The sequence below is a fragment of the Chaetura pelagica genome, unplaced genomic scaffold (genome assembly GCF_000747805.2).
Source record: "Chaetura pelagica isolate M959 unplaced genomic scaffold, ChaPel_1.0 scaffold17, whole genome shotgun sequence".
Classification (NCBI taxonomy): domain Eukaryota; kingdom Metazoa; phylum Chordata; class Aves; order Apodiformes; family Apodidae; genus Chaetura; species Chaetura pelagica.
The window spans coordinates 1-26188 of NW_009970726.1; the positions used below are offsets into that span (position 1 = coordinate 1).

Consider the following 26188-nt stretch of genomic DNA (forward strand, 5'->3'; position numbering starts at 1 on the left):
ATTTATATTATTATAATAATTATAATTATTACAAATATAATAAAAATTACTACTACTACAACAACAATAATAATAATAATTTAGTTATTTTTTAAAAATTAAGTAATTAACCAGTCTCTAGCTCAGAAAATACCAGAAAGGAGCCTTTACAGGAAGGAAAGTCATTATAGGAGGCATGTGACTTTTGTGTTAAGAAATCAGTTTTCTTTCCATATATCTAATGAAAGGTATTTTCTGAAACCTCATACACATTTTACAGAAAACACTACTAGAAATTCAAAAGATTGTCTGAATTTATGCATAGACTGTAGAATGAAGGCCAATTCAATTGAATCACACTGAAGCAAACTTATTACATACATATTAACAAAAGCAACTATGTGTTTAAGTTTTCAGATCTTATTGCTTACATAGAACTGTAGAATAGCATTAAATTCATATAAACGAAGATGAAAAATACTGTTTTGCCATCCTCTGCCCTTTAACTACAGAATAAACTTTTAAAGTTTATTACCAGTGATCACTGATCCTGTACTGAACTCAGAAATCACTAGCAGACATTTATTGTCTTCTTCCAAACTTTGAAAATGCAGAGCATTTCCTAACAAATCTCATTAGATCTCATCTCTTTTGGTCAGATTTGATTGACAGTAAGAGATCCTCTCTCTGGATTGGGCTTAACAGCCTGGATCTCAAGAGTGGCTGGCAGTGGAGCGGCGGCATTCCCTTCAAATACTTTAACTGGGCACAAGGTAGTAATAATTTTTTTAACAGGTTTTGGAATTAATCTTTCCCAACATAATGTTCAGTGCACATTAATTACTAGTCCTGTAGTATTCCCCATGAATACAAGGAAATGGAATTGAAGGATTTATGAGATTTGTTGGACTAAAAAGCTGAGAATGATGCTTTTCTTCATTAGATATACCACAAGGAGTTTCAAGAAGAGTTAAATAAACTCATCTCCTATATGGAAGCAGATAAAGTGAACAGAACTAGTTGAACTGTAGCATGCTAGGAATGCCTTCAAGTCAGCTAAAACCTCTGTCTCTCTTCAAACCTCACAGGGTTATCAGACTGTGCATCCTGCAAGATGCTACTCAGCTGTCAGTGAGCATCAGTTTTTCAAAGCCTTCCCTGCCACTTTTTATGCTTTTCCTCTTTTCTTCTCTCCTCTTTAACATTCAAGAGAGCCTGTAAATAGAGTTCACAGCATTGGGAGTTTATCCTTGAAAGTCACTTAATGACTGTCATGGCAACAGCCAGTTGCAGCAAGTGCTGAATGTTTGCTTGCTGAATAAGTGCACAAATATTCCTTCTTTTGTCTTTCCCCAAGTCTCAGAGATGCCACCTGCTTTTATCTGGCACAGAAGATGATAGGAAAGCCCACAGCTGCTGATTTTGGTAGTGGTTTTCGACCTTCTGCTGAGCTTTTCAAATTCCTTAGGTCTTGCAGAGAAGAGCAGCTGAGTCTCAGGTCCAGTAGCCCACACTCTTTGGGTTTCCCTCTCCTGCATGATAGCTATTATGATGAGTCAATCTACACATCTCCAGTTTATGGTAAAATTATTTTAAGTTGTCTCTTGGGTAGAGAACGAAAAGCAAAAAAAAAAAAAAATCACATTGTGGACCCTTCTGACAGGAGGAAAACACTGCCTGTTAACTCAAGGACAACAGTCCTGGAGAACCTCCTGGAGGGCTGGCTGCAGAGGCAGGCAGGGGAGAGACACATGACAACTGTGAGGACATGCACAGAGGCTCACCTTGCAGCAAGGAGCAAATCTGAAGCCACATTGCTAAAGGGACATGCAGAAATGACATTTCCCAAAGGGCTGAAGTATAACTTTTTTGTCCCAGCACACCACCGAAAGCTGCAGGACCAGAACCTACCATAAAAAGGAAATACCTCCCTGCAAGGGCATTGTGGAAACCAGATTTGTTCTCATATGTGATTTGTTATGCCTTATCCAAAAGATGTGCCCTATGTTTTATTTTAGAAATTCCACTTTATAATTTCTGTGATCTGCTAAACACAGCTCTAGAAAGTACAAGCCACTTACCATGTTTCCATAAAGAGAAAGTCTACCCTGTCAGTGTTTGACCAATCCTGCTTCTCATCACTCCTTACTCAACTGCCAGACATTTGCCACTGATCATGGCATTCTGCTTTTGTCTACTATTTTTTTTTTTTTAAATATTAATTCACTGAATTTAGTTCAGCTCTAAAACATAGAGGTAGAACTCTAACTTTCAGGCTTTGAAACGTCTTTTTATTATTAGCAGCTGACATCTCTTACTAGGAAGAATGCTTTCTCCTCCTCAAATCTGTAAAAATCCTTGTCTCATGATGGAAATTAAGATGCTGCCTTATTGTGTTCCTGCCTAAAGATACTAGGTCACACTGTGCCCTCTGATTTCATTAATGTAATTGAGTGTTTCAAGTTCATTACTTAGTCATATGAGCATAACAGGGTCCTGACCACAAGTTGTATACAAAACTAGATGTTTCATGAGCTGTAAAACTATGAACTCTGATTTCCTACAGACTGTGTACAGCATTGTGACTGTACCATCACTAGGCATGCCTTCCATGTCTGGACTCTTCAGTCTAGCATCTACTGACTGGGCAATAACATCATTTATTCTGCAGCTGGTAGTTAACATATGTTCCTCAGCACATATACAGATGACCCCTATTCACAGGCTGATTAAACAGGTGGAGTGGCAAGGAAAGGACTCACTGCAGGCTTTCTACCACTGTGGGCTTGAAGTTTAGTCTCTCTTCTGTGCAAGCCAACAATTTTCACAAAACTTACAGGAATGTCTTATGTTTGAGACTGTTATTCTGTCATCAAATATTGCAGAAAGTGTGAATTATGCAACAATCATCTGAAGAAATGTTTTGATAGGTCCTTTACATTACATTTCCTTATGTCTGGTAGAAAAATAACTGTATCAATGAAGCAATGAGTCTGTAATTGACACATGAAAAGGCTGGAGAAAATTGTTCTTTCAGCTGCTGACATAAAATTTGTGCAACACAAAAATAATTTGGTTTTTATTCTATGAAGGAAGCCCTGAGCCTGAACCTGAGAAACTCTGTGCGGTACTGAATCCCAGAAGAGATGCTAAATGGGAAAACCAGCTATGTCAGCTGAAGCTTGGCTATATCTGTAAAAAGGAAAATGCCACACTGGATCCTTTCATTCTTCCATCAGGTATGTCAAGCAAATAAACACCCTTTGAGAAAGACAGATATTGAATCACTAAAATGAAATTTCAGAGCTATTGTCACAGTTTGACTCAGGTCCGACAACAATGCTCTCGATCCCCTCCCCCTCCCACCCAGGTAGGGAAGGAGAGAGAGAAAGAGAGAGAGACTTGGCTGGATTGAAAACTAAACTGCACAGCTTTAATTAAAACACTAATGAATCATACAAGAAAATATATACAATTATGTACAGATAGATTCAGGTATGGGCAAAAGCCTCTCGCCTCCCCCCACCCCAGCAACTCCCACAGCACTTCCCTGAACTGGGAAGAGTCCCGAGGAATCCCGGAGCTGCTGCTGGAGAAAGCAGAGAGTTATGGGGGTCACAAGAGATCAAGCCTGAGGATCGACGGTGATGGATGAACAGAGTCCTCCCTGGACGCCGGCCATGGACGGAAGAGAAGGGAAAAGAAGGAAGGAAGTTGTCTTCTGTGATCTCTGACCTTCCTCTGAGCTTACGTAGATATATGGAATGGAATATCTTTGGCCAATTTTGCTGTTCATCTAACTCAGCCTCCTACGGGGGGGTCACAGATCTCCCCATAGTGTCTGAGCTGGCAGAGTGCAGGTGCGGCCTTGAAGCCTCAGTAGTTAGAAAAACATTCCTCTGTCTTATCAGCCTAGCAGAACACACTGTTGCTAGTTACAAGAGAGCTTACTGAAGGAAAAAAAAATCAGTAAAAAGAAAAATTGGCTTCATCCTGGCTCAAACCAGGACAGCTATTAAAAAAAAAAGCAAAAAAAACCCCACCAAAAACGCAGCATTGTCATTTGTTCATCTGCTTTGATGAGTGGCACAGAACAAAACACACTGTTATTTCTTTAACCAAGTATATGTAAATGCGGGAAATGTTCCTGGAACCCAGTAAACACACAAGAAAGTTTCTTTCATCTGCTCGTACGTAATTCCAGAGGCACTGCTCTAAGCCATACAGTTGCCTAAGTATCATGGACTGCATGGATGTGAAAATAAAGGTAGAGATTTCCTGCAGCGCATTCTAATGAAAACACCAAGGCTCCTCAATGAAATCTCGGAAAGGTGGCACCAGTAGGCTCAAACCACCTTCTCAGTGGGATTGCCTGTAACCTAGAAACATGGCAAAAAAGAGCAAGTTCCTTCAGACCACTTTCCTACTACATTTTTATCTGATTTATTTAATGAGACTTAGTATGGAAAGCCATATAAGAAGACAATTATGAGGGCTGCAGTAATACTGCCTTTATGAAGTCTGAAACATATAATTGGATGGAGTACATAGTATAAAAATACTATACAAGGAATTCCAAAATATTCCTCTGTCCAAAAGTGAATATTGCATACTAGTGAAGCTCAGTTACCACTGGCTACATTATTTTCCTCTTTTGTTTAAATGTAGGATGTTTTCTGTAGAAGTCCCTTGTGCAACAACAGACTAAAATCTTATATATGTATGAGGAATAAAAAGAAACATTGCTTTAACTGATTTAAAATGCAATTGCAATTATTCTAGACTTCAGTTTGTGCTGTTAAAAAACTTGAATTATCTATTGATTTTGAGGGGATGCAGAGCCTGTTAAATGTCCAGCAGAATGGTTGCCCTATGGAGATCACTGTTTCATGATTCTTAGAGAGCCCAGAGCATGGACAGAAGCCCTAATTTCCTGCAATGAGAGCAATGGCAATCTGGCCAGTATCCACAACCCTGAAGAGCATGGCTTCATATTGTCTCAGCTTGGCTACAGTGAGTATTTCTACAGGACAGTGGTACAAATGGAGAATTATATTATTAGAGGTCTTAAAGGATTTTTTAAAAGTATCTTTTTTATTTGGTATGAATATTTGTAGGGTAGCCTAGAGATATACAAGTTAAAAAAAAACCCAAAACAACAAAACCTCAAAAAAAACCACAAGAGGAATCATTAGTGCTCTCTTCATTTTCTTTTTCTTGCTTTTCATTTTGATTTTAATTTGTTTTTCATTGCACGAAACCACTGGAAGGAAATAACAGCTCTAGTTATTGCAATATTTGTGTTGATTATCTGCCTCAGACACCTTGTAGCTGTAGATACAGTAATGGACTTTTACTGATAAAGCTGAAGAATCTCATTTCCTGCTGGTATCTTCATCTTTTAACTTCTTGAAAGAGGAATGTGAATTAGAACTTAAATTAACTCCACTGTCATTTATTTCAATGAGTTTGTGTTGTAACATGGCAATTTCAGCTCATCTCCATAAAATTGTGCTCCTATGGACAGTTTCAATGCAGGTACTAACACAGGTGAATTTCTATTCTTAGAAGCTGTGGATGAGCTGTGGATTGGTCTGAATGACCTCAACACTCAAATGTACTTTGAATGGAGTGATGGGACTCCTGTGACATATACTAAATGGTTGCCTGGAGAACCAACCCATGCATTCAATGGACAAGAAGATTGTGTCTTTATGGCAGGAGAGGTAGAACCATTCAACAGTTGCGTAGCAGTTTATTATTTGATTTTGAAGTTTGTATTCTTGTTTTTTTTAATTAATCTAATTTAGAAACAGATCAGAGACTGGTATCTCTATGGATCCAGAAAGACAGTTGTTTAAAATTAAATTTAAAATTAAATTAGACATAAGTAGATCAATGTTATATCTGATTGTGAGTGGACATTATGTGCCAAGCAAACCTTAACAGTCTGCCAGGGACATCTAGTTAGCTTAATATAACCTCACAATTAAGCACAAATACTTGGAATTCATTAAAAGGTACAGATCTTTCTTTTTTCTCCTATTGAAGTGGTATTTAAAAAAAAAATCAACAACATTTCTAAAGGAAACAGCTTCTGCCTCACTATTTTTCACCTCTTCCAAAACTGCATCTAGGATGGATACTGGGCCGACAGTGCCTGTGACATAAAGTTAGGTTACATCTGCAGAAGAAACCCACTAGAAGGAGTTTCTGGGACAGTAAAGACTGATCCTGCCTGCCTGAAGGTAAGAAGACAATGTAATCAATAATCTAGTTAGCAAAACTCTCTTGTTTTCACAAGCTCCCTTTAACATTGAAACTGTATTTTTTCCCCCCTAACAAGTGTGGCTGTTCATCAAATTAAGGGTGGTAATTTCCACTACACTCCCTTATTTGAAATAAAGTTATTTTTAATCTTTTTTAGTCCATATAATTTGGGCCTCTTATCTCTCAGAAATGTCTGTGAAAGAGACTAAAGCCATTAGTGTGGCTTCTGCAAATTTGTTCTATTGTTCTTCAACCATTTGTGGTTATCTAAGTTGTAGCAGAGACTGGGAACCATTTCTGGACTATGTGACATGATGCCAGAAAATGACAAACCTCACTATCGAAGACAAATCAAAACAATCAAAACACCTTTAAAAATTAATCTGTTTTGAACAAGTACCTTACTGCTTCTTCTTTTTTTTTTTTGTTGTTTTTAAATTCTTCTTTCTTTCTTTCTTTCTTTCTTTCTTTCTTTCTTTCTTTCTTTCTTTCTTTCTTTCTTTCTTTCTTTCTTTCTTTCTTTCTTTCTTTCTTTCTTTCTTTCTTTCTTTCTTTCTTTCTTTCTTTCTTTCTTTCTTTCTTTCTTTCTTTCTTTCTTTCTTTCTTTCTTTCTTTCTTTCTTTCTTTCTTTCTTTCTTTCTTTCTTTCTTTCTTTCTTTCTTTCTTCCTTTCTTCCTTTCTTCCTTTCTTTCTTTCTTTCTTTCTTTCTTCCTTTCTTCCTTTCTTCCTTTCTTTCTTTCTTTCTTTCTTTCTTTCTTTCTTTCTTTCTTTCTTTCTTTCTTTCTTTCTTTCTTTCTTTCTTTCTTTCTTTCTTTCTTTCTTTCTTTCTTTCTTTCTTCCTTCCTTCCTTCCTTCCTTCCTTCCTTCCTTCCTTCCTTCCTTCCTTCCTTCCTTCCTTCCTTCCTTTTCTTCCTTTTCTTCCTTTTCTTCCTTTTCTTCCTTCCTTTTCTTCCTTTCTTCCTTTCCTCTTGTTTTCCCCTCTTTTCACTTTCCTAATGACTAATGTTCTATGTTTAGTAACATTTCCGACAACACCATATGAGGGAGACAGCTGAGACTGACTTGGCTAGATGGAACTAGACAGCACCCAAATACTGAACACAGATTTTATTTAACTTTCTCAGATGCAGCGAGTATATCTTGAGCTAGTATAGAAGGGAAAAGTGTCTTGGAATTGAGCTGTAATTTTGAGGATTTTGCTTTCCAATAGTTTCTATGCTACGTCTGCAGTCAGACTTTTTAGGTGAGCTGATGAGCTAAATAAGTTATTTAGTCTAGTTACAGTTCTTGTAGTCCAGAAATGTCAGGAAACGAGTCAGCATCTCGCTAGATCACAGACTAGTTCTGGGCAAGGAAGTCTTTTACACACCAGCTTCTGAATACACTCCATTCTGTGTGCCTCTTAAGTTTTTAATGGTTAAAACTGATCAATTAATAATTGTCAAAAAAGGGGGGACTCATATGCATTATATCTCTTTTTTCTGGATGTTTGCTAAATTTAATTTCCATTATTCCATTGGAATTCAAATTAATGTATTACCACATTAGGTTACATGAAAAACATGTTGATTTAAGAGCAGACACTGGAATTCAAGCATTAGAACTTATACTTTTTACCACAAAGAGATTTCACATTTTCTTTACAGGGCTGGGAAAGACATGGTTTTTACTGCTACCTGGTTGGACATACCTCTGTAACGTTTTCAGAAGCAAAGAAAACATGTGAAAGGAGCAGTGGTTATTTAACAAGTATAGGAGACAGGTATGAAAAGCATTTCAGAACCACATCTGATGAAATAATCTTGGAATTTTATAAAATAGTTGAGAACTTCTTGGAAAACATGTGAAACCAGAAAACCAGAATAACTCTTTCCTGGAGAAAAATAAAAAAAAAATAAAAAAAAAATCAGTAAATACAGTTGATCTTTTCTAACTAAATATATTTTGCATATTCGTGTTTTGCAGTACTTTGAAAAAACAGATGAGCTGCTTCTGTTCTGTAAGTAGCAGTTTTTTAGGATAGTGTGGATTCTCCTGCTATTGAAGCTGGACCATCTGCTACCCAGCTAAGCAACATCTTTGCACTCCAAAGGAAATCTAGGGCAAACTGAATTTATTCTAGTCTTGTGTAGGTTCAGTTGCTGAGAAATGGCAGACGAAGGGAAAGCTATACTTAATGCCCATCTGAGTCCTGTCATTTCAGGTATGAGCAAGCCTACCTGACCAGCCTTGTTGGTCTGAGATCTGAGAAGTACTTTTGGATTGGTCTCTCAGACATGGAAGAGCAAGGGATGTTCAAGTGGGTGTCTGGTGAAGGTGTCCTCTACACAAACTGGAACGCAGCAATGCCTGGTACTCAGCAATTGAAGGAAATTTACGCTACTAAGGAGCTTTCTGTTTCTCAGCTTTGCTAAAACACTTCCATGATCACAAATACAGACAAAATAACAGGCTGAGGGAGTTGGGGCTGTTCAGCCTGGAGAAGAGAAGGCTCTGAGGAGACCTTATAGCAGCCTTCCAGTACCTGAAGAGAGCCTACAGGAAAGCTGGGGAGGGACATCTTTCCAGGGTGTGTAGTGATAGAACAAGGGGTAATGGTTTTAAGCTGTAAGAGGGTAGATTTAGGTTAGATATTAGGATGAAATTCTTTACTGTTAGGGTGGTGAGACACTGGAGCAAGTTGCTCACGGAAGTTCTGGCTGCCCCCTCCTCAGAGATATTCAAGGAGAGGCTGGACAGGTCTTAGAGCAACCTGGTCTAGTGGAAGGTGTCCCTGCCCATGCAGGGGGTTGGAACCAGATCATCTTCTAGGTCTTTTCCAACTCAAACCATTCTATAATTCTCTTATATGATTCTATGAAAATTAAACTGAGAGGAAACGGTGAAATCTTTTCAAGCTTGAGCGACTGGCTGACAAATCCTTGCAGTGCATGGCATAGGAAAGGAATGCAGGGATTGTTCATGCATTTGTAAAGGTTTTCAAAGGGGAGGGAGGATGAGGAAGGACTCAGCTCACTGGTTTCCTCTTTTTACAAAACTCCTCTTAGCAGACAGTACACTTAGTATTTCAAACAGTCTTTTTAAATTTAATCACATGCAATGTAAAAATGTCAAGGGAATGACCTTAAAACACATTTCAGTTTCCTTTTTTATCTCACAAAGGGAATGAAGCCGGTTGTGTTGCCCTAAGGACTGGAAATGCAGCTGGACTATGGGATGTTCAGAACTGTGAAAAAAAGGCAAAATTTCTCTGCAAAAAACTAGCTGAAAAAATTCGTCTTCCCCCTTCTCCTGAAACTGTTTCTGAATCCCCATGTCCCTTGGGTTGGGATAAAAGCAATAGCACTGATTCATGCTTCAAAGTAAGTATTAATTTTTCCATTAATCCTACTAATGAGACAGAAGAGTACCAAATAGATAGGGTGTCTAAGCTCCAGACAATGGCACGTTAATGCACAAATATAGTAAGCTTTTATACAACTATTCACAGAAGTCACTGCACTTATCACACTATCAGTGCTATATGTAAGATTATCCAATCAGCATACACTTTAATCCATATTAAATACGATAATTGCAATTGAATGTTTTCCTATTTTGCTTACACAGAGCAGTCACTACATTTATTTTTAACATGCTGCAAAATTGTCTACAGGTTTTTGTGAGAGAAGAAATCCAAAAGAAAACATGGTTTGAAGCCCAAGATTACTGCAGAAAAATAGGAGGAGACCTGGCTGCCATTAGAAGTGAAGAAGAGCAAAGAGTGATAGAAAACTTAATAATGTAAGTAAGGAAAATATCTAGTAATTGATATAAAAATATTATTGAGTTGTTCCCTGACATAATTAGTTGAAAATCCATACCTGTCTAGCATTGTAGTCATAAGAAAAAGAACTGAGAAATTATTTCATATGGGTACCATTTTTGGAGTTCCTAAAATTTGTCATCATTTGCAAATCTTTTAAATTAGAAAAAAAAAAAAAAAAAAAAGAGCCAACAACCACATTTTTGAATGCATCTCTTTCAGACTCATTCCTAAGTTTTTCCACTGAACCATTTTGAAACTAAATTGTGTCTTTCAGCAAACCTGAATATTTAATTTCTCAAAGAACACTATAATCACAACAATAATGACTAAAAAGAATTTGTTGTGTTCGCAACATAATCATTTCCAAAATAGAAAACTTTAAGGCATGAACTTCACTTACTGTCTAATGGGAGTTTGCTGACCGACAACATTTTACTCTTTTTAGTATTTCCACTCTATTTAAAGTCTTCAGTATGTGTGTGAGTTATTGTCCCACGTAACTTGCAAATGTACATGGTGAGGACCATGTACGTCCTCTTCATCTCTGTCACTTTTTTAACACTCCAGGAAAAAGAACCCATCGTATCAACCTTTCTGGATAGGTTTGCAGTGTATGAACCCTGATGGTGGGCTTTCCTGGAGTGATGGATCCCCGGTGAGTGTTTGACCTTGTTAATTTCTTTCTGCAATGACTTTTTTGTTCTTGGAGCTCTTACCACGACTGGTGTAGATGAAAGTTGTATAAGAATTCTCAAAAAAGTCTACCTTACCATTGGGTAGTTATAAATCATTGTTCTTCATAAGCATTTGGAAGAGAAAAAGGCCAATAAAACCTGGTTACACCATCACAACAGTGGTAACATGGAGTACTAATTGCAGCTACAGAGACAGTTTTCTAAGTGATAAATACATGAGAATGATCTCTCCTGTTTTTTATTAGTCTCTGGTGATATATTGCCTGTTTCTTTCCCCTACTATTAAGTTATAACCTCATTTGATTTGAGTTTTCATGGGACTGCTGGAGACTGTTCAATGTTGTGTAAACCCAGAAGCACATAGCTACAGCCCTAGTATGAAACTAAGGAGTGGTTTGAAACTTCAGTGCTACTTCTCTTTCCTTCCAGAGTACAACTTTGTTCCCTTTATGATAAGAATAAAAACCCAATTTGTGTTTCTTCTGTAGGTGAAATATAAGGAAAATAAATATTTTTGCTATACTGGATTTGTATATTGTGGAGCAATCAGGGAAGATCGTTTCTCATCTTGGACTGAGGAGAACTGTGAATACAGTCATAACTGGATTTGTCAAATAAAGAAAGGTGTGTTACTTTTTACTCTAAATTCAAATTACTTAGAAAGTAAAGCTGAAATCTACCGCAATAGGAAGCTCTGCAAGTTACATGCTTGTAGAAGATTTGGTTGATTTCACAGGGATGCTGCGTAATGAAAAATAGGTCAAGACATACTAATACTTTTAGAATATGTTTCAGCTGTTAAGCTTTTTGTTTGTTTGTTTAATTTAAGAAAAATATGTTATATTATATATTTTACTGAAAATATACTGGTTTATGTAATTACAGGATCATAGAAAACGAGGTGAAAGCAACCTCAAGCACTTACATGGTAAAATCCACTGCTCTGCCCAAAAGCAGATTTTTGTCACAAAAAAGTCTTTGACTGGCACGAAAGTGCATGTTTCTTGGAACTTTTATTTGTAGGGAATTTCCAAGGTGGGGCTAAGAGGTCAGAAAGGGGGAAAGAGAGGATTGCAATTTGCAAATATAAAAAGATTTATTTAATTCTCTGTATCCTTTGTGTAGTGAAACTTTACTCCTCCATTCAGGTGTAGCTTGAACACTACAAAAGAACACATTACTCACCTACTCTAATTTAAACAAGACTGGCAGTGCAGCAGAATCATTCTCTTTGTAAGATGATCTGTAAAGAAACTCCTGTAACAGCAGGATTGCAGTAATAAAAGTACAGTAACACAAGCTTCAAAATTTAAATACATCAAGGCAATAGGCAGGCTGACATCTTTCTCTCTTACTAGCAGCAAAATCTTCTGTGTTTATTATTATTATTTTATTATTATTAATTATTATTATATCTCAAATGTAAATACATTGAGTGAAATAAGGAAAGAATCAATTATAGCTTTGTATTAAGTTGCACATTTTACTCTCAAGGCTAACAGAAGTGCTGCTTTGGTGGCTCTCTAGGCTCAAGCAGTAAGGGTTATGTTTAAAGTGATACTTTTATAAATAAGACCATTTCTACACTGATGTATTATTCAAAATAATCTGATTCTAAACAAAGCACATTGTCTCAGCTCCTCGTGCTTAAAAAGTAAGTCACAGGCACCCATCTCAAAGCGATGTTGTTAGTATACCTTTCCTAGTAACTTTCTTTGTAATTCCTCACCTGCACGATCTGCACAACTAAAAATCATTTTCAAAAGCATCAGTAGTTCTATACTGTTAATTAATATTCCTGTATGAATGGCAGAAATTATAGCCTGAAGAAATTACCATAATTAGTCAGTAGGGCATAATGCCATACTGAAAGATACTGCAAAAGTCAGAATGATTTTTCCTTCTAGAACAGACATATATTTTTTTTCTCTTAAATCTTTTAATGAACCATACAAGAGTTTATTTTTATAGCTCTTGCATATTTAGAGATAGACTGCTCCAATATTCCTCTCCATATGATATGGAAATTTTTCATTCAAATTATTTTGCAAAATTTAGTGGAATTTCAGTTAAACTTGATACCTCACAAAGCAGTTTCATAGAAAAAAAAAGTTTCACTAATTATTACTAATAAAACTTAAAATATATTGAAGCTTTGTTTAATATTTTAATTTTTTGTTCAGATAAAAGACAATGTCCATGAAGAATCTCTTATTATTGTAAAGAGTATACCAACATTGAAGAATTTTCACTCTTTAATTTTCTTTCAGAAACAGGAACTCTTTCATATTAACTTCTAACTTAGGCAACACTCAGGATATACAAGATGAACCTACAAAAAAATCCACCAAGACAGAGATGTAGGGCTGTAATACATTTGTTGTTCCTTGAACATCCATTTTTGCTCTGCACCAAACACACTATAAATATATTCTGCATTTAATACGTAAAATATAGAAAATTGATAGACTTAAGGACAATTTCCACTAATTGAACACTTATACCAGCTCAACATTTAGGAAACCTTTTACATATTAATTTTTACCCCATTTCAATTCAGGGACACCCTTGAAACCAGAACCTCTGGGCCTTTCTGTAGGTAAGATTCTGTTTATTTTCCCTTAACTAAAAGGTAGTATCATGTAACAAAACCAGCTTAGTGTAAGGAACATGAAGAATTCAAAGATTCTCCTTCTGTGTTGCAGCATATGAAGTAATGGAAGATGGCTGGGTTTTAAAAGGGGACAAACAATATTTCTTCAGCACAGAAAAGACCTCTATGGAGAAAGCCAGAACATTCTGCAACAGCAATCATGGAGATCTTGCAACTATAGAAAATAATAGTGAAAGAAAATTTTTGTGGAAATATGTAAGCTGAAATTTGACTATGTTATACCATATATAGCCTAGACACCCTGATGCCTATGCTTGTGAAGTACAGGAGAATGTGCTTGTTGCGTCATGTTACTACATTTTATTAGCATTAAATATAAATGTTCAATGAAAAAAAAATTTTTTCTACAGAAGAAAGTTTCCCTTTAGGAAAATAAATGCAAAGGAATTTTCCATTTACTGGGGTGGATATATTCTAATCTAACCAGAACTCTGCCCGTGATCTAACATGCATAAGGAGCAACAAACAGGCAGATTAGATATATACAGAGAATATCACTACCAGGGTGGTTGCCTCTAATCTGAGTATCACATTCTAGAATACAGTGTAACTTGCAGATGTGAGACTATTGTCAGTGTAGCTCTGATGGTCACATACTATATCATGTAGTGTACATGAACAAAAAACCTTTTCAAAGAAAGATTTAGTCCAGGCCTGGCAAGGGACTGACGAACTGTGATCTTCATGAATATTTTTTCCTGCAACACATCTCAAAACTCTTCATGAATTTCAGGAGCACTGCCCTCACATTGCCTGAGACAGGTCTGATGGTCATGTGCCAAAGCTGTGACAGGGGGACACTAACGATTTAATGGCATGGATGTTGCCCAAAACCTCTGCCATAATCTTACTCAGTCAACTGATGTTGAAGAAGCCACACAACCTTTTTTCTGTTTCACACTATTTGATGCTTGCTTTTATTATATGGGAAAGGATATGAAAGGACGAGAGGACAGTCAGCTTGAGACACAGGAATTACATGGCCAGTTAAGAATAGCAAAATACCAACAAATTTTACACTACATTTTTTCTTCGGTGTCCCTTGCTTGTTCTTAAATTGAAAACATAAATTTGGAAGCTTTGATCATACAAGTAAAGCAGTCAAAACCAGGAAAGCAGCAATAAAGATAAAGCAAAAGTATGTGTTTAATGGAATTTACTTCAACAGGAGTCCTCTGTGGTAACTACACATGATAATTTATACAATGTGTATTAATTTGCTTCCACAAAGCAGAACGCATATTTTTTCATATTAGATAATTACTAAATAAGCACTAACTAAAAGTACATTTTTCTGTTTAGATCTTAAAAAATGGCAAATTCGAGTCATATCTCATAGGATTAATTCAGAATGCTGATCAACAGTTTAGGTAGGTAAACAAGCTACATCAAGACTCAAAAAAGGTGGTTGCAGAAGTTTTTTATTGCCAGAGTTCCTTCTGGAGGGACCACTGTGAGGGAATACACATGATAAATACGGAGATAATGTCTGTTAAAAATAAAGATAATTTTGTTCTTTGACTTGACATGCAGGGATTTAATTATCTGAGGTCTTTTAATCATAATGAAGACTCAATTTACAGACAGACTCAGGTGTAATTAAAAAAAAAAAAATAAATTGAAATACTTTGCATGTTAAGGTGGTTTTTCCTGAACTTTTCCATTAACATCAGCCAAGCAACCGCTACTGGGTTTTGTTTGGTTGGTTGGTTTTGGGTTTTTTGTTTGTTTGTTGTTATTTTTTGTTTTTTTGTTTGTTTTTTCCAGTTGGATCGATGGAAGCCCAGTGCACTATGCAGCTTGGGCACAGGGTGAGCCCAACTTTGCATTGGGTCAAGAAAACTGTGTGGTCTTATATAAGAAAGATGGTGAGTTACACAACTTTTGAAAAAATTATATTTATGGTTACTGCTCTTCCCTTGTTTGTTGAAATATCTTGCCAGCTTTAACCCATTCTTTTGAAGCAATATGCAAAAATAGGTATAATAAAGTACAGTAATTATATATGACATTTCCTTTGAGCTAATATTAGCTATAAACATGGAATCTAAGAAATTTATTTTAACGGGGAATGCAGGCACAATTTTATTGCTGACTTTTCAGCTTCACAAACAGTACCTTCTATTATAATTAACAGCAAGCTGGTCCTCCAAAAAAACAATTAGAGAATAGTTGCCAAAGAAACAGAACATATATGGAGTTTCACATTTTACAGTGTTTGCACTGACAAAGCGTTGTGCATTTGGGTGGATTCTACTCAGGTCACGATGTTGTCACACCACCCATCTTGTGTGGCAGCTACTTCCAGTCGCAGCACGATGAAAGTCCTCCAGTAATCGGTGATGATGGGAGGGAGAGTTAAGCTGAAGCATGTTATCTCACATTCCCAGGCCAATAAAAGCACGGAAGCCAGTTCAGTTTCCCACAAATTTCAATCTTATTTGATGTCTTATTATTTATGTTTAAATTTATTTCAGGCTTGTGGAATGATGTCAGCTGTGGCTTTTCAAATGGCTATATATGTGAGAGGCAAAGAAGTTTTATAAATGCAACACTTCCTTCAGCAGTACCTTCACCTCCTGGAGGATGTCCCAAAGATTGGCTTTTATTTAAAAATCAGGTAAGATAACATCCTTCTAAGCACAATGATACTAGTCTTTGGAAGATACTTCAAGATCTACAAGACCGCTTTTGTGTCTCAGTATCTTTTGACAGTGGTTATCCAAAGTGGCATTAAAATTGAACCAGTTGCCTAAGTTTTGCAAAATGGTGGGTCTTAATTCTTTTCCTGAGATGTGGTCAACAGAGATATATTGGAAAAACTCCTACATTCTACTACACTTCCAAAAATGTTGAACTGAATTCAACTGAATGTGCCAACTACAGTGTAAAACCAGGCATTTGAACTGCAATAAAACAGAAATAGGGCCAAATTTGAGACCTCATAGCAGCCTTCCTATACCTGAAGGTGGACTACATAAAAGCTCTGGAGAAATATTTTACAAGGGCATGTAGAAAGAGGACAAGGAGTAAAAGGTTGATTGTAAAAGGGTAGATTTAAGTTAGATATTAGGAAAAAATTCTTTAGTATGAGCATGGTGAGACAACGGAACAGATTTCTCAAGTAACTTGTGGAAGCCCCATCCCTGGAAATGTTCAAGGGCAGGTTAAATCAGTCTCTGAGCAACCTGATCTAATGGGAGGTGTCCCTGCCCCAGGAGGAGGTTGGAACTAGATGACCTTTAAAGTCCCTTCCAACCCAAATGATTCTATGATTTTTCCTAACAGGCTTCAGTGTAATACCTCTTCCCAAAAGAGCTAAACTTGATGTGTTTATTAAGTAAGGGTTTCAGTTTCAAAAATGTACAGTATTGTTATGAAAGCATACATGGAAACTTGCAGCAGTGGAATTTATGCCAGTACATTTTTCTGTTTTGCATTTTTGGTACAGTTGTTGGAGTTGTTATTTTCCACAAATGATGCAAGATAATTCTCTGACAGTGCAACTGGTGTGCCACAGGGCAGAGTGTGAGCTGTAAAAATGGAGAGGGTATATTAGGCACACCAATAGTTACCCAAAGCATTCTAGGGTGAATATGTATTGGTAATGTGATGACTATGCACTTTTCAAAAACCATGAATCCTATAAATCTATTAATAAAAGATCTGTAAAATGAAAAAAAAGCTGAATACATATATGAGAACACACTGAGCATAGATAGGATCTAGGTCAAAAATGTTTTTCAGAAAATTCAGATGATTCCACATTAAATCCTGGTTGGGCTTCTGTTATAGAGTCAGTACTTTTTTGTCTTTTACTAATGATGGAGCATAGCTTCTCAAAATCTGAGTTAGTTAATGCATTAGATTTTCATCAGACTCCTGCTGTGCTATATAAATGGTTGAGTTTTGTTGTAACTTTCTGAGTCTCTCACAGAAAGACACAGAGGAAATTTTAAATTTGTGAATAGCTTTTACTTGGTTCCACAGCTGAGTCCCCGTTAGCTTTGGAAAATTATTTTGTGGGTCTAAGCTGGGATAATTTCTACTTAAACTAGTATAATTAAAACCTGTCACTCATTAAAAGTCTATACTAATTTTTCTCTAGTGTTACAAATTTTTTGGCTCTTCCTATAAGTACTGGTATTCTGCAAGAAGAGTTTGTATGGATCTTGGAGGAGACTTGGCAAGCATCCATAATGAACAAGAACAAGGTATAGTGCAACAGTTCTTTAGTTAATACATAGAATTTACTCTGTATGCAGTGGCCATTTCCTGCAAAGGACATGGCAAAAAGAGACAGTATCTAAATATATCTCTTTTATAACATGTATGCTAAACATGGGTATGGCATGTAACATTTTTGGAAGAACTGGAACAATGTGTCTAGGGTCCCCTAGTGATGCTAAGGATTGAATCCTCCTGCTCCATGCAAACTGCTTTATGTTATTTTTAAGGTTATGGATTAGCATAAAATAACAAATCAGACTTGGATTTTGTAATTCTAGACAGAGAAAGAAAAGGAATCTATGGTGTGTTTCTGCCAGAAATAAAAAAGATATATAACCATATCTCTCTGAAATGGCTGCCCACATTCTGCAACTGAATTTCAGCAGTAGAATGTCAGAGGAAGACACATTTTCACCCTGTCTCTCATCCCAGGCTTCCTTTTGCCATTGTATACAGCTACGCATTTCCATTAGTCGATCAGCTCATCCTGAGTGCTGAAATCACCAGATAACACAGTCATCAGGCAGGATTTTTTTTTTTTTTTTCAGTTTCCGGTCTTCCTTCATAGTTCCAAATACTTTCACTCTTTGAGATTTTTCATAGACAAAGGCTTGGTATAACCTCAAAATAATTAACTTGGGTAAACTACTGATAAAATGCTAATGAAAACATATTTACAAGATTTTAAGAAGCAACATACTTAAGGTTGTTTATGCGCTCATGTCTTGACTGAAGACATGACATGTTCATCTCTTCTGTTGGCTTTTACTTTCCAGCCTTTCTCACTTACCATTTGAAAGATGTTTCAAATGATCTCTGGATTGGCTTGAATGATAGACTCAGTGAACTCAACTTTGTCTGGGCTGATGGAAGTGCTCTCACCTATACTAACTGGGCTCCAGATTCCCCAAAACTTGTAGAACCTATTTTGTTTGACAGTCTACATCCAGAAGATGGTCACAATCGGCAACAGGTAAATACTACTCAGCATTTAGCATTGAGTGAAATCTGAGGAGCAGTATCACTTCAAGTAAATAGCTCCCTTTGGTACAGACATTGCCTTAACCTTCTTCCCAAACTGTTCATCTGTCTTTACATTGGGATTAGCAATAAAAAGTTCCAATGTTCAGCAAGCTAACTTACGTCTGTAAAGGAGGGAGGTGAGTATGCAAGAGGAGAGACTTGATTTTTTTTCCTTCTTCTTTCCAATTTAAAATTTTAATTGAATTGCTAAGGTCCAATAGATCTCAACTACTTTCTAAATGAACCCACCACTGCTACGACTGAAATGCAACCTCTCAACACTCTAAATAAAATAACATTCTTTATTTTCAGATCAACATAAGTGGATTTTCACACCCACATAGCTTTTCTTCATTTATTTCCATATCTTGCTTTCAGAACTTGCCCTTCACAATGTGTCATTCCACTCACTGTGCATACCCCCTTCATTTTGGTACCTATACCTCTAGACAACCAGTTTAATCTGCACCTGAGCCAAGTCATTCTGCTTTTGCCCATCTAGCCATTGGGCAAGGCACTCAAGAAGGCATATAGATACAGCACAATACATAGCTCTACTTTATTACAGCTCTAATAATGCTCCTGGGAAATATCAAGCAGGGGAAAATAAAACAAATAAATGCACAAAAGTACATTCTAGTCTTCTCTTTCACCTTCAAGATACTAACAGCTATCTCTTTCAGAGGATCCTTTTGAAAGAAGTGAAATATAGCTTACCAAACTTAAGAAAATAGAGTCAAGAACTACTAGAGCAGGTGTTCCAAAAATATAGGCATGGCAGCTTAGTAGGCTGTTGCAGGTTGTAATAAACTTGAAGTCTCACTTTCTTAAGCATACAGCACCTGATCTGGTGTAGCTGAAAGAGAAATTCTAAGAACTATTGTTGATGATAGCTCTGACAAGGACCATCATTTAGATTATTCTGCCAAGAATAACCACTATTTAACGTTGGCTTCGCAAGCCAAATAAAAAGCATGACCTCCATTTATTTTTATTTCATTCTTATTTAAAAATTACTGATAGCCACTTATTAGTTCAGACAGTAGGTGTGACAGAAATTTCTTTAAAGTGATAGTGCCTTTCAAATAAAGTGCCTCAAAATAACTAAGTGAACAAACAAGATTAGCTGAAGATTACAAGACTTACACAACAGTACCAAGGTGGAACTGGCCACCACATAGGAGCGCAGAAAAGACAGAAAAGGATAAAAGGAAGGTTTCTAGAGTTGTAATACAAACCCTGCAATGTCGTAATTCACAGAAAAAAGAAGTGAAACTCCCCAGGGGTTACAGTACTCTGTTTAATAACTTTTAATATCAATGTACTCATATTCTTTCACTTGTTTTAACAGTTTGATTGTGTTACTCTGAAGAGAGGTCATGCTGATGACACAGGCAAATGGAATGATGAGCAGTGTTATATGTCCAAAGGGTTTATATGCCAGAAGAATAGTGGTGAGTTCTATATCATTAACCTTAAAATGTATAGCAAGGATTAAATCACATTTCTCATGTAAAAATACTTTAGACTAGTTATATATATATAGTTATTTAATTTTTTTGAGGGGGGTAGGTGGCAGGGGAGTAAAGGATCAGTAAAACCCAGGTTCCATCTTGCACCCCGGTGTTACTTTTAGCAATGTTTTGGAGAAGGGAATTATAAATAAAATATCAGTAATTAGGAAAGCAAAATAATTTTATTTTTTAAAGTGCAATTAGTTAGAAGTTACTAATATTTCATTTACATCAATTCATAATGATTCTCATAATTGGTAAGATAGTCACAAAGCTGGTAAGTCACAAAGAGTATTTTGAAACACACAGAGTAGGTGTGTTATTTTTTACTGACGGAATTAATTTATGTCAGCAATATAAAATACAATGAATTTATTAATTCAAAATTCTCAGAGGCTGAATCATATGTCTTTCATCCAGAAAGTTCACTGCTGTTTTGAAGTTATCTTACTTATAAAAAACTAATGAGAAGGTGTTCCATTCCAGTAGCAATTTTCTACTAGGTTTGTAAATAATTAAGATGCTATTCAGTGACTCAAGTCAAATATATGGCTCCCAGATTTAACTATGCTTGGGGTGGTGGTTGCTTTTTTTTCTTCCTTATTCCTACAGATCCTAAACTCTTTAAGTCATCAGGAAGAGTGACGGACATTGCTTTTGACCACTCTGGTGGCATTAGCTATTTCGTCACCAGTACCAAAATGAATTGGGAGGAAGCACAGAAAGTCTGCAAGAACAATGCCTCAGAACTTTCCAGCATTTTAGATCCACATAGCCAGGCACTGTTGTTCTTACTTGCACTGGAATATGGAGAGCCTCTGTGGATTGGTCTTAACAGCAATGTGGTAAGAACACATACAGATAGTCAAGCTGACATCAGACCTGATCTTACTTTATGATCTCATCTTGCAACCTGTAGGAATTGCTGCCAGTGTAGTGCTGAAAACACCATGTCACAGCAGTACAATACCCATTTATGCTACAGTTCTTCAAATAAGAGTCATACAGTGGAGATTTTAATGGAACTGTTATATGCTTTAGCACAAGGAAATGATTATACAAATCAGTATATAGCAACACTGTGTGTTGTTTGGAGCAATTAAAAGGGTCTCAAATATAAATTCTAAAACCTGCCCCATTTTGAGTTTATTTTAATCTAAAAGATATTCAGAGAACAACATGCATCCTGCCCTCCTGCCATGTGGTTAGTGACCAGTGACGTTACATCTCAGGTTGCCCATCTGAGACATGTGAAGGAATGGTTTTCATGTGTGTTTATGCCCACATGTTCTACTGGAGTAGCCTCACTTATGGTAGAAATAGCAAAATACAATTGTGGACAGAAACAGACGTAAAACTTAGCTAAATGAACCTAGGGGCCATATGGTCATTAGTCAATAGGGTACATATTGACTAATGGATATATTTTTTCATTTAAAAATGTAATTGGTGTAGTTGCTTCCGTTAAGAACCTAGAATATTATTTTAAAAAAAAAAAAGAAACTTTTTTTTTTTTTTTGTGAGATGTCTGCATCAGTTGTATGACAGGGGAGAGTGAACATTTGGATGGTAGGAATGATGTTTTGACATGCTACACTCTTCCCCATGAAACACAGCCACAATAACTACAACAAAAGCAATTGCAATCAGCACTGTTCATTAAGAACACACCCGCCCACAGTCTCATTTTCTATGCAGAACTTTAGATAGGTACACATACCAATAAGATGTCTTATCTGACTCAAAGTTTTATGCCTTCTTTCATGCTCTTTATTTTTTCCCTTCCCCTTCCCAATGCTTGAAAAACACTCTCTGAACTATTGTTAGAAACTTTTTGAACAGTAATAAAAATAAAATAAATCATCCTGTATTCACATTCATGGGTAACAGACACTGTGCATTTTGTTGCAGTTAGCATTTACAAGCACAAAAAGAGGACATTATAAGCATATGATTTGATACTGGTTACATGAGAGTCCTCTTGAGGATCCTGTGCAGTAGCTGTCTCTCTCAGCCTCTTTGAAATTACTGTACAGATTTTGCTTCCAGACCAACAGCAAGTATCAATGGATTGACAGATGGAGATTGGTTTACAGCAAGTGGTCCAATGGGGAACCAAAGCAGACATTAGCATGTGTCTACCTAGACACTGATGGCACCTGGAAGACATCTTCTTGCAAGGAAAAACACTTTTCTGTCTGTAAAAAAACAGATGGTAAGCAATTTAATAAAAGTGTTTTAACTAGAGGGTGTGTAGATTTATTAACCTTGCTAAGCATAATCAGCCACTGGAAAAATACTTGTTTTATATACTATTATAGGTAAAACAAATTTTATAAAATAACTGGATTCCAACTACTTGATCTCTTATCAGTAAAGGCCCCTACTGAGCCACCACAACTTCCTGGAAAATGCCCTGAATCAAGAGGACATAAGTCTTGGATACCCTTCCATGGTTACTGTTACTACTTTGAAGCCTCCAGGAAAAGAAGCTGGTCTCAAGCTCAACAGGAATGTGTTCGACTAGGTGAGTGTTTTGTCTTAGAAAAATTGTGCCAGGGCACAGTGTATTAATTTGTTCTCACTGGCTGGACAATAAATGAGATGGAGGAGCTGTTAACTTTCATGAATCAGTAAAAACACATCCAGCCATAGAGGTCCTGCTCTGGAACTGCCCCCACTGCTATCTACAATTTGAAGACAATAACTGTTGGTGGATCAGGGAGAGCAAAAGACACTTCACGCTTCTGATTTCTCCTGACTGTTGCCAGTCTGCTGCTGTGCTGCAGCATAGACTTCAGTGTGAATAAGAATAGGAAACATTCTGTACATCAGCACTATATATCTGAGAGTCTTTTCACTGTAAGAGAGAATACAAAGACTTCTAGCAGCACTTCCTCATATGTATGAAAACACTGACCTATGACTCAATAATCAGAAAGGCATTTTACTTTACAGCTGTGTGACAACAGTACTCCTTAAATGGTCCTGTAGAAAGATCAATCACATGATTACTAGAAAAAGTAAACTTTACACTAACAAGCAGAATGAAAGGTCATGTTTGGCCACTGGTTCATGTTCTAAATTCCTGCACTTTTGCCTATTGGTTAACCACTGGCCAGCCAGGAAGGCGATAATTTCCTTATGACCCAAACACAGTGTGGTGTATTTGGAATGCCAGGTCATTTGGCAATTATAAATCAATTTCTGGACTTCTTCTGGACTGCAACCTCTACTTGCTTAGACATCTTACCTACCCTTGCAGTACATAGCATCAGGTACTGCCAAAAATGCTGCCCACTTACTGATTGGTGACAGAGCTGTAGTGGCAACATGTACAGTGCCAACTACATGATATACACCACTTTCAGCTTACTTGTATCACATTTCAGGGTGTGGTTGGACCTGTCCGAAAAGTATTGCAGGAGAGCAATTTCTCTTCTCTAAAGTACCAACAGCCAAACAAAAACTAATGTCTTCGTGCTGATTTACATCCATCAACATACAATGTAGTGATACAATAACCATAGAGAGAGTAGTGAATCTTATGTGCAGAAATCAGTGTCTTTTACATCTTTTTGCATATCTTCTAAGTATTCACTGAATGAGACATTGTGATATGTTCATTAATATTTTTTCAGCTGCTAATTTGGTATCAATAGGAGACTATACTGAAGTAACCTTCCTGTTGGACACTATTAAGATACTCCATGGAAAATCACTGAACTTTTGGATAGGGATGATGAAAAATGACAGAGGTAATGTCTTCAATATTTAACAATATATTATCATAAGATACAAAATTGTTAATGTTATGTTATATTTGAATGTGATATTTAATGTTATTTAAATGTTATATTTAAAGCAAACAACTGTGTAAATTTGAAAATACATATAAAAAGTTTATTTCAAAGCATGCTTACATATGCTTAGAAATGAAACTGAAACATGTTACTACCTAGTCGTGTAATAAATTTATGTTTTCCTCATCACAACTTATTGTACCTGTCTAAACCCCTGTATTTTATACATTTATGCTCATTTTAAATATTAGGACAGTGGGTATGGACAGACAAATCTGCAATGGATTTTGTCAACTGGCAAATGGGAGAACCTTCAAACAAACGGTTTAAAGACTGTGGAGAAGTATGTGCACTGTCTGGCTACTGGAACACCAACGTCTGCTCTTTCAAGAAAGGATATATCTGTAAAAAACCAAAAAGTAAGTGATATTTCTAATACATTAAGGTCAATAATGCCTTATATTTTAATTGTACAATGTAAAAATTACAATATTTATAGATTTGTGGGCAAAACCAATAGACCCTAACAGTAGGATTCAGCTGCCTAATTACTGAGGAGCCCCACACGTCTTCTGACTGCCTCCTCAGAAGGCTGCATCTCCCATAACTCCTGTAAAATTGCCATTAGCCCCATGCAGCCATCATAAATACTTCAGAGTCTTATGTTTAGGCAAAATAATGGGTAAAGACCACGCATTTTTAATAAAAAGACTTTTTTAGCATAATTTGTCCTCATATATCTCACAATCTATGCTCAAAAGCAGCGCTCTGTTTAATTTCAGCTGAAAATATTATTTAAAAAAATAATCTTGTTCTGATGCATGCAATGAAAACTCTGTCTTATAGAAATGCTGGTATTGGTGATTGCTTTCATTACTGTCCTCTGAGCTGACGGATTAGAGAAATGTGATATCACACATTCTTGTGGCACTCTATCTACAGTATGATAGAATCATGTTTAATTAAATGCTGGTACTATCCTGATAGCAAAAATATCACTGCAAAAAATTCATGAGTTCATATATTAACTGAGATTGAAGCAATCCAGAATATAACCATCTTGATTGGTTAAGCAACATATTTCTGTTCACCTTTCCCTTAACTGTTAAGTTTAGAAAGCGCAATTACCACAGGATCCACATTCACACAGAATCGTTGTCTCTGACAGAAGAGTCTAGTTTATCCTCAAGCAAAATGCTCATGGTACATTTTGAACACTGGAGACCTCTACACAATAAATTTTTCCAGTTTCAGAAAACACTATAAAATTATTAAAGATCCTGCAGGCAGTTTCTCAGAAATGAACATATTTGAAAATACTCTTTGAAGTAACAGAAATCTGAGTCTAATTTAATATCTGGCTGGGTATCTCAACTGACAAGGTCAGATGCCCTTGGAATGAAAGAGCCAATCATGCTACTAGAAGTTTACACAGGCTTAGTTCCATCTCTCTGGGAGAATAAATGTCACCAGGAAGTGGGTTTAGGGGAAATTGTCAGGAGAATCTGGACTTAGAAAGCTTTGGGGTTTTTTTGTTTGTTTGGTTTTGGTTTTTTTTATTATGCATTAAAAATAAATGGTTTCTTTCCTTTCAAAAGTTCCTGAAAACACAGAGATGTCAACAGGAAGTACAGGTAAGCATGCTTCCTTTCTAGTAGAATTATATGGAGATACTGAAATAAAACAAGAACATTATGACATATTTTTCTAGGTATTAATTTTTACAGTATTTAAAAATAAAAAGTCCAAATATTTAATCTGTACCTAGATAAAGGAAACAGAATTTCTTCTGAAGTTAATTGTGTTTTGATCAGTTTTAATTATATTTTGTTTGGTTCTGCTAGTAAAAAAAAAACCCATTTAACCACTTGTTGAAGTGAAAATCTACATGCATATTGGATTTATCCGCTTCCTGGTTAAAGAAATTCCATTTTTCTAGATTCTGAAATCTCTTAAAATGAAGGGTGTTGACTCCATTTCATCCATTTACAGATGGGAAAATTGAGAAAGTACTTTCTATCAGTACCATCTGGCTGTTCATCCTTCTAGCCCTTTGTATAGTTGGAGCTGGATGCACAATTTATTTTTGCTTGAGGAGGAAAAGACAAAGCCTGCTACAAACTTCAACCAGAATGACTGGACCAGAAGCAAGTGTGGATATCCAAGAAAAAGTTGCACATACCAACATGTAG

General features: G+C 36.3%; 1 protein-coding gene across 1 annotated transcript; it reads left to right on the plus strand.

Moving 5' to 3' along the window:
- Positions 1-638: 638 nt before the first annotated feature.
- On the plus strand, positions 639-26188 carry LOC104397079 (macrophage mannose receptor 1-like; the record flags this gene model as incomplete). Its single annotated transcript, XM_010007010.1, has 26 exons — positions 639-752; positions 3072-3218; positions 4810-4992; positions 5548-5705; positions 6117-6227; positions 7896-8011; positions 8453-8601; positions 9412-9611; positions 9905-10032; positions 10625-10712; positions 11241-11376; positions 13313-13351; positions 13458-13621; positions 14729-14796; positions 15194-15294; positions 15904-16046; positions 17535-17640; positions 18433-18629; positions 20031-20133; positions 20806-21038; positions 22243-22408; positions 22568-22720; positions 23835-23951; positions 24248-24415; positions 25595-25630; positions 25989-26188. Coding segments are annotated over 26 exons (3524 nt in total), but the record flags the coding sequence as incomplete, so codon positions are not given.